General features: G+C 43.0%; 1 protein-coding gene across 1 annotated transcript; it reads right to left on the minus strand.

Annotated features, from left to right (window-relative positions):
• Positions 1 to 6,996: 6,996 nt before the first annotated feature.
• On the minus strand, positions 6,997 to 8,490 carry LOC115682106 (senescence-specific cysteine protease SAG12-like). Its single transcript, XM_030606243.2, has 2 exons — positions 8,107 to 8,490; positions 6,997 to 7,869 (listed from the first exon to the last, which is right to left on the minus strand). Exons 1-2 carry the CDS (start codon positions 8,423 to 8,425, stop codon positions 7,283 to 7,285), a joined length of 906 nt encoding a protein of 301 aa, XP_030462103.2. The 5' UTR covers positions 8,426 to 8,490; the 3' UTR covers positions 6,997 to 7,282.
• Between the last annotated feature and the right edge of the window lie 1,260 nt (positions 8,491 to 9,750).

The raw sequence follows: 9,750 nt of genomic DNA on the forward strand, positions 1-9,750 counted from the left end.
AGATCAATGGTAAGCAATGATCATTCCAATATTTGCTTGTATTTTTTTGGACATGTGTCTTGACAATACAAATTGTAAACATTCATTATAAGCTAATTTTATACGTTGATTATAATTTTATCCATAAACATAATAATTAACTAATCTTGTTGGTAAGTTGTTGACACCAAAAAATAACCAACTTGTAATTATTATTGATAAGTGATAGACTTAGTCGATGAGAGTGTGGTTTAGTAAAAACATAAGTTGTCAATGAACAGAATTATCGATAGCTTGAAGGTAATCGAGAACTTGCCATTCTAGTCATTGACAACATACAATGTGAAATTTATCGACGAGGGCCTTCATAAAAAATTTAAAAGTTGATCGACCAAGTCACCGATAGTGAGCAATTCACATACAGTTCTTTGGAATAACTATAAAACGAAGGTTCACTTGGTGTTAACGACCCACTAGGCATCGCACGGGCTATTTTGCGGCCAAGGAACTGTTAGCCCGTGATAGATGGTATCAGAGCAAGATCCATCCAATAGGTGAGTTAGAGTCAGAGAAAAACTGTGGTCTGCTTGGTCCTATAAGGGTGGAGAGTAAATCGCTAGGGAAAAACATACTCGGACAAATTGTAACTCTCGACATGCTTCTAGGATAACAATGGGGGCGTAGGAAAGAACCAATTCCTTACTGAATAGGGGAAACGTTCCTAGATCGATATGGCGAATCTCAAGATGGGTCTACCACCACGTTATCAACAGTGAGAGAAAACTCCATTGGTTTACTGAGATCATGAGAAACCAAGTAGGCGAAGGATGGTGCTGCCAAAAGGTGCAGTTGATGAAAATTGCCACACTTGTCAAGAAAAGAACAAGTGACCGAAGGTGCTGAGCGGTTTTGATCGAGAAAGACTAGTGGAGTGGCATGTTATGTTGGGCGTGATAACGTTCCTAGTCAGCAATCTTATCTCTTGTATCTAATTTAAGAATATTGCTCCCATAATCTCTACTTACCTTAATCATCCTCAATCATCCCTAATTTAGGGCTCTTGTAATATCTATATATACAATACACTTGTACAATACAAGAGAAGATGAGAAATACAAAAACAGAAAAACACAATTTCTTCATGGTATCAGAGCCACATTTGGCATAATCTGCCTTACGATCCTGAAGTTTCTTTCTCATCTCATTCTTGATCGTCTTCCTTCTTCCCAAAGAAAATGTCGACAAGCCCTAATCCATCATCTCAGTCGTCTTCATCTATCGTATCTCCCTCACTCGTTATCTCAAACATATCCAACTTGGTACCCATCAAACTGAACAGCTCGAACTATCTTCTCTGGCGCTCTCTTTTCGAACCAATTCTCAAAGGCCATAACCTCATGTCTTACATTGATGGAACCTCCCAAGCGCCTGCTTCAACTGATGAAAATTACAAGACATGGATCGAAAAAGATCAGATGCTACTCTCCTTGATCAATGCTACTCTCTCTGAATCTGCACTTCCATATGTCGTTGGCACTACTTCTACAAAAGCCGCGTGGGATGTCCTCGCTCGTCGCTATGCCTCTCTCACTCCTGCTCATGTAATGTCTTTCAAAAGACGATTACATCACCTCAAGAAGGGCAACCTCACCATGCAAGAATATCTCAAACAATTCAAAACTTTAGCTGATAAACTCGCAATTTACGGATCCCCAGTAAGTGATGATGATCTCCTAATTCGCATTCTCGATGGATGCCTGCTGCTTTCAGCTCCTTTGCATCCTTTGTTCGTGTTCGTGCTCATCAAACTTCCATCACCATTGAAGATTTACACTATCTCCTACTCTATGAAGAACTAAGCATCATTGATGATTCAGTATCCAAAACTACTTCTGCCTTCGTTGCAAACAGGCAACCTCGAACTCTCTCTCCTGGGCAACACTCATTCACACCTCGTCCCTATAGGGGTGGCACCGGTTATAGGGGACGCAGCAGGGGTTATTCCAATCAAGCCGGACTTCTCCCTACTCCATCATTTCGACCTCAAGGTCGTCAACTAAATACTGGTCGCTTGATCTGTCAAATCTGCAACAAACACAACCATAGTGCCATTGACTACTATCATCGCAGGTCATAATCCTCCTGAACAACTTGCTGCCATGGCTATTGCACCACCTACTAACGATGGCACTTGGTATACTGATACTGGGGCTAGCCATCATATTACAGCCGATCTGGGTAATCTCTCCATCTCCGCTCCCTATAGTGGTTCTGATGAAGTTCAGGTCGGAAATGGCCAAGGTTTGTCTATTACTCATGTTGGTTCCACTTCTCTCTCACATCCTGTTTCTTCCATGCAATTAACTAATATACTTCGTTGTCCTCTGGCATCTACCAATTTAATTTCAGTTAGCCATTTTGCTAAAGACAACAACTGCTATTTTCTATTTGATGATTCTCAATTTGTTGTGAAGGACAAGCTAACGGGGCAAATTCTACACCACAATTGGACTGAGAATGGGCTTTATCCTATGCGGTTCCCCAAACCTTGCTTCAAACCTCAAGTTTCATTTTCTTCTCACATTGACTCCTCCACCTGGCATCATCGTCTCGGCTACCCTTCTATAGCTATTCAAAATCTTATTTTTAAACAACTTCGAATATCAAATAAGCATGACAACTCTCTCTGTTCTGCATGTCAGTTAGGCAAAAGTTGCAAGTTACCCTTTTCATTGTCTCACACATGCACTCAATTTCCACTTGAACTTATTCATTGTGATGTATGGGGACCAGCCCCAGTATCTTCTATTTCAAAATTTTCCTACTATGTACTGCTTGTTGATGATTTCTCTCGTTACAACTGGATATTTCCTATGCGCCATAAATCTGATTTTTACGAAATTTTTCTGGCTTTCAAACCGCAAGTTGAAAATCAATTTAACCATCGAATTAAATTTTTCTGCTCCGATGCTGGTGGCGAATTCACTAGTGATGCACTTGAATCTTATTTTCATACTCATGGCATTCGTCATCAAATTTCCTGCCCTGCCCACATATGCCTGAACAAAATGGTGTCGTTGAGCGAAAACATTGTCACGTAATTGAAACTTGTCTCGCTCTTCCAGCTCAAGCCGGCATGCCTTCTCGCTTTTGGTTTAAAGCCTTCAATACGGCTATATATCTCATCAACCGCATGCCTATTATTTCTCAAATTTCCTCATATCAACAATTGTTTCAACAAATTCCCGATTATTCTCATTTACGAGCCTTTGGATGCCTTTGTTATCCCTGGCTCCGTCCCTATTGTTCTAACAAATTGGAGTTTCGCTCTTCTTCGTGTTGTTTTCTAGGCTATAGTACCTTTCATAAAGGGTATCGCTGCTATGACATGCAAAGTCACCGAGTTTACATATCTCGTCACGTCAAATTTGACGAATCTGTTTACCCGTTTATCACAAACTCTAACTCTCCACCATCTCCTACCACTTTGCCCTCACTTCGTCCTATCTCCATCTGGCTACCATCAACCTCTACCCCTACGGATACCGTATGGGTTGAGCCCACCATCAGCCCCGCCGACGGTGCCGCCTCTGCTCCGCTAACTATGGATGACCCCCCATATCCCCCTTTACCTTACCCCACACCACCTACCACCATACCACCCCCTCCCTTACCACCTCCCACCCGCACTCATCCCATAATCACATGTTCTCAACATGGTATTTTCAAACCAAAAACCTTTATTGCTCGTTTCCCCATTGCTCTTACTTCTTCTCTTCCCTTGGAGCCGACGTGCTACACTCAAGCTTCCAAATCACCTGAATGACGAAAAGCTATGGATGAGGAATTTAATTCCTTACAGGAACAACACACCTGGTCCCTTGTGCCATTTAATCCAACAATGAACGTCGTTGGCTGCAAATGGGTTTACTGGATAAAACATAACCCAGACGGCATCATTAGTCGCTACAAAGGTCGCCTTGTAACGAAAGGATTTCACCAACAGCCTGACATTGACTTTGTGGACACTTTTAGTCCTGTCGTAAAGCATACTACTATTCGGGTCATTCTCACGCTAGCTGTCACTTATGGATGGGTGATTCAACAACTTGATGTCGAATGTGCATTTTTACACGGCGATCTCCAGGAAACTGTATATATGGCTCAACCACCAGGCTATGTTGATCCTGCTGCTCCTCATTCTGTTTGCTTAATGCACAAATCCATCTATGGCCTATGACAAGCACCTCGCGCTTGGTTCGAAAAATTCACAGCTCGGCTCGAAGACATTGGTTTTTCAACCACTATCTCGGATCCGTCGCTCTTCATTTACAATCATGGCTCTACCATTATCTATCTATCATCATATGTTGACGACATTATTTTAACAGGAAATGATTCCACCGCTATCTCTGCTATCATTGAGGAACTTTGCCACTCATTCAAGATGAAGGACTTCGGCCCTTTGATTTATTTCTTGGGCATTCAACTCGTTTGACGAAGCCCACATCACATCTTCCTTAATCAGGCAAAGTACATTCATGACCTCTTATATCGCACCAATATGCTGGACTGCAAGCCTGTTTCTAGCCCTGCTACCTCGGATAAACTCGGTCATTCACGCAGTGACCCTGTCTCAGATCCTACTCTATACAGGAGTGTGGTTAGAGCACTTCAATAAGTTACTCTCAGTCGTCCTGACGTTAACTACGCTATTAACTAGGCTTGTCAATTTCTCAAAGCACCCGAAGAACACCATTGGCGAGCTGTAAAGCGTATCCTTCGATACCTGAAAGGCACAATCCCTTATGGCATGCAACTTCAGCCTGGTCCTATTTCTTTACATGCCTATTGTGTTCCTAGTCAGCAATCTTATCTCTTGTATCTAATTTAAGAATATTGCTCCCATAATCTCTACTTACCTTAATCATCCTCAACCATCCCTAATTTAGGGCTCTTGTAATATCTATATATACAATACACTTGTACAATACAAGAGAAGATGAGAAACACAAAAACAGAAAAACACAATTTCTTCAGGGCGAGCGTTGCCATTCGATGTATGATACAAAGTGGCACATCAATGGTTGAAGACTATTCAATGTACGATCCAGAGTAGCACATTAATAGTTGAAGAAAAAAAGGTAGTGACAAAACAGCCCGCAACAAGGGTGTTGCGGAATTGAGTGGGAGAGAATTTCATAGACCGTGATTTTCCCGTTCTCGCGTACCCTTGTGAGTGCAGCTTGAGGTTCTTGAGTGAAGAGTGAGTGATGCAGAAGGGATGAATATAATTGGTTCGTGAGAGTGGTGTCAAGATGGTTGGTGCTAGAAATTCTAGGTTAGAATGAATATATCCTTAGGGGCTTTGAAGACGGAGTTGGCCTCTCGTACACAAATTGGTTGGGAGCTGATCTCGCTCTCTTGATGAGGCCATGGCAGGCCGAAACCAGTTGTTGTGCCTAAAGTATTCTACGTGTCTCGCTCGATAGACTAAATGCCTAAGTTATACTAGACGTGGTACGATCCGATACGAGGAAGCTATTTGCCATACAGTTCTTTGGAACAACTATAGAACAAAGACTATCTTAGACTTCGTTCGTTTCGCGGAAAATGTTTTTCCAGATAACATTTTCCATAATTTCCAGTGTTCAGGGGGCGGAAAATGAGTGGTCAAGAAAAATGTTTTCCGATCAATGGAAAAGTTCCTTTGAAAACTGAGGAAAATGATTTCCTTTCCTGAAGGAAAGGAAATCATTTCCAATCTTCCAGTCCTCTCCTCTCCTCTCTCCTCTTCCCGTCCTCTCCTTTTCCCATCGTTCCCATCGTCCTCTCCTCTTCCCATAGCCGGATCTCCAGACCCGCTCCTCCTCCACTGCTACCTCGCGCTTCGTCTGCTCCTCCCCTGCTGCTGCCTTGCGCGTCCTCTCATCCCTCGTCTCGTCCCATGGCCGGCGAGCTCGAGCGAGGCCGAGCCTAGCCTTACCTCGCCAGATCCGGCGATGCTTGGCGGAGCTTGAGACCAGTGAGGCGAGGCCGTGCCTTGCCAAATCTAGCAAGGCAAGGCTCAGCCTCGCTCGCTCGAGGTTGGTCGCCGGCCACGGCGAGCCTCGCTAGCCTTGGACGAGCAAGGCCTCGCCAGATCCGGCTATGCTCAGCCGAGCTCGAGACCAGCAAGGCTCGGCCGAGCCTTGACAGATCTGGGGAGGCGAGGCGAGGCCGAGCTCGCTTGAGGCCGATCGCTGGCCTTGGGCGAGCGAGGCCGAGCCTCGGCCATGGCCAGAAAATGGCAGAGGAAGAAAGAAAGGGAAATAAAAAAGAAAAAAGAAAAGAAAAGAAAAGAAATATTAAAATACAAAATACAAAATAAAAAATTATTAAAAATAATGCATGAAGGAAAATATTTTCCATACCGAACGGCGGTACATATTTTCTGAGACTTTTTCAGATTTCAGCCGAACATCAGAAAATTGGGTCATTTTCCAGGAAAATCGTTTTCTGAAAAACATTTTTCCGAAAATGTAACATTTTCCGCGAAACGAACGGAGCCTTAGTGCTAACGACGCATCAGGCACCGCATGGGATATTCCATAGCCAAGAAACTGCCGGCCCATGAAAAATGTCTCTTAGACTTAAACTCCTTTCGGAGTCCTCCCATTACGAGGCATCATACTTACATTAAATCCCAATACACAACATTAAGAAATTTTCTGCAAATTGTTTTCTGTTTTTTTTTGGCTTCATTGAACTTAGTAGAAGGAGATAGCATTATTGGTGAATGCGATGAATGATTTAAGGATGAGTTACGATTTCGTCCAATTTTATTAGGGTTTGCGGATTTTTATAGAAGGATATTGGCATCTTCTAATTTACTCCGTTATCAATCAGTTATTTACTACTTTAATAACCAAATCGCAATAACTGTAGTCTATCAAGCAAAACACATTACAGCATCACATTTCATTTTTCAACAGTTTCCCCCTGCAATGGTGCTTCCATTAAGGATGACATTTCAGAACTTAAAATCACGCTGACGAAACTGTTCCATTCATTCACGGGACTATGTTCTTTATCTCGTCCCACACATTTATTCGAACACTTAAGAACCAAGTCTGGCTGGCAGCCCCTAATTTTGCTAACAGCATACAGTTTCTGTTGGAGGACACACCACCCCAATTGACGTATTGTCACGTACACTTGCATCTTTATTGAGACGCTAGACATCATTTCATACTTATACAGAGCCTAAGAACCAGTATCACACATATAAGCTCATAATTTATGTTTTTATCTTCTTCTTTCTTCATGCAGTTGGATAAGAAGCTAGCGTGGCAAGACCACAGAGACCGGCCTTAGAGCTCACATCCCTCTGGATCCTCATGTACCCGCTCTCACCCCACCCGGTGCCCCACGAATTCTTCATCAGCCAATACTTGGTCCCCCCAGAGGCCTTCCCATACCCAACTGCCGTGACCCCATGGTCGATGCTGGTCCCGCACGAGCCCGTGAACACACCGCCTGAGTAGAATTGGAAATCGGACCGGCCCCCCTCAAGTGCCACCGAGACTGGCTGGTTCGCCACGGCCTGCAAGAGGGCCTTCCCATTGTTGGCTGGCACGTCCTGGTATCCATTTATCGAGGCAGTGCAGTTGGCTGTCTTGGCTGTGTTGCAGGTCCCGTCATTCCCCTGGTAAGGGTAGTTCGCCTCCGACGTGAGGCCACCCTTGCTTATGATGAAATCAAAGGCTCTGTCCATGAGGCCGCCCCAACAGCCGTCATCGTTAACGTCAAAATCCATGAGTTCTCGCACCGAGAGTGACGCTAACTTCCCTTTCTTGAGCATGGTAATCCCTTCCATAGCCGCCACTGCCGAGAATGCCCAACAACTTCCTGCACAAGGAAATAGTAAGTTTTCTTTGGCAGGCAGACAGAAATCATTCAAATTAAAGCACAAAATAGAAGACATTTGTCTATGTATAGTATGATAGGTGTAAAAAGAATGTAACAGTGAATTAGAGAAAATATTGTTGTCTGTTTTATATACATTGTTGCCTGTTTTTTAATAGCTTGAGTACGACATGAGAATTTTGACATTTTCGCGAGACAAATTTTGATTTTTCCACTCACCACGGTAGCCTTTATCCTTGACAGATGTCACAGCCTTCTTGTTTCGCCAGTCCAAGGCATCTGGAATGGCGGTGAAGTTCGCATACTTGAACGGTTTTGCATCCCCGGAGGACAGGATCCTTGTGGGCCTCCTCTTGTAGCCGGTGTAGGAAGCGCGGAACTCCTCGTTGGTTAGGTCCGCGAACTTGTTCACAGCCAGTTTATACCCCACGTCCTTACCATTATTAAAGGCGTTGATGCGCTTAACGTTTTCTTTAAATATCTCATACCGTTTGGCCTTGTCGGCTGCGTCCTTGTAGACAGGTCCGTGGATCGCCATCCACTCCTAATGTTTGTTTAACAAGTGTTCCTCTCCGAGAGGACGACAAAGCGTTTCCGAAACAGAAACTATAATGACCAAAAGGGTGGTTGACGTGAGGAACGAGAGTTGGTTTAATTGGTTTGGCCATAGTCGTGCTTTGGGTACTGTCAAGGACACAATTGGAGTGACTGGTAAGTGCCTTTCAATTTGGGTACGAGGAACTCCAAGTGGGTGCGATGGGTTTTTATAGACAAGTAGATCAATTGTCGTCATTCTCAGTCTGTCTGTCGATAATGCTTCAGTGGACCTTTCGCTCCTCCATTGTGCCTTGATAGCTGTTGTGACTTAGATCCCCAAAAATTAAGCTTGCTATTGCACGCTCATCATGGATAGCACAGATGCAATTGAAGTGACTCTGGTTCTCATTGACTGATGGGTGATTAGTCAGAATGCTTCCATTAAACATTGTTCTGTAGTGCAAAAATATATGATCCTAAGAGGCTTGTTGGCATTATTGTGGTCGTCTACACTCGTCGCCAAAAGCAAATCGACGGTTGATTTCCTTTCGTCAATGGTTTGGTACTTGGGCCTATACGTATATATTTGCCGCCATACATGTGTATGTATCGGTGTTTTCGACCTTCGATAAACTATATTAGGGCGCCGTTATACGTACATATGTATTGGCATCTATGTTTTTTGATCGCGGGTAAGTAGTTGTGTTTCATGTTCGTATTGGAAAGAATTGGTTTCTTCAGTGAAACAACTAGCTTAGGTCAGCATCTGCTAATAAATTGTTATTGATCTTGAGGGTGTGATTCCTAGGCAATGATATGGTGCCACGTAAATAATCATAAGTAACTGAGATTGGCTGGTAGTGAGCAACAAGAAAGCTATACTTCGACACTGAAATCATATTCTATGACCAATATCAACTTTAGACGACCATTGGCTGAGTACCCATTTCGCTTGACTTAAACATATCGACGTTTTATCCAAGTTTGGGAACAACTTCTAGATTGCTAAGTTTGGCATTAAGGATGTAACTCAATCAAGTTACTCATGAGCTATTCGAACTCGACTTGCAAGATTACTCAAAACTCGGCTTAATTTTTTTTGAGTTCAAGTAGCTCAAATACTAATCAATCGAGTCTAGCTCGAGGTAGAAAATAATTGACTTGAATAGCTCACCAGCCTAGTCAAGTGATTGAATCTTTATGTATTTTAATTATATATATACAATAATAAATATAAAAAATAAGTATATTACTAGTTTTCAGTTATAGCTTTTCTGATGATTCGAACTTGAGTTTGAGTTTAATTTGAATTTCGAGAGAGAACAG

Source organism: Syzygium oleosum, unplaced genomic scaffold (genome assembly GCF_021117445.2).
Source record: "Syzygium oleosum isolate NSW1041296 unplaced genomic scaffold, Sole_v2.1 Sole_v2.18, whole genome shotgun sequence".
Classification (NCBI taxonomy): domain Eukaryota; kingdom Viridiplantae; phylum Streptophyta; class Magnoliopsida; order Myrtales; family Myrtaceae; genus Syzygium; species Syzygium oleosum.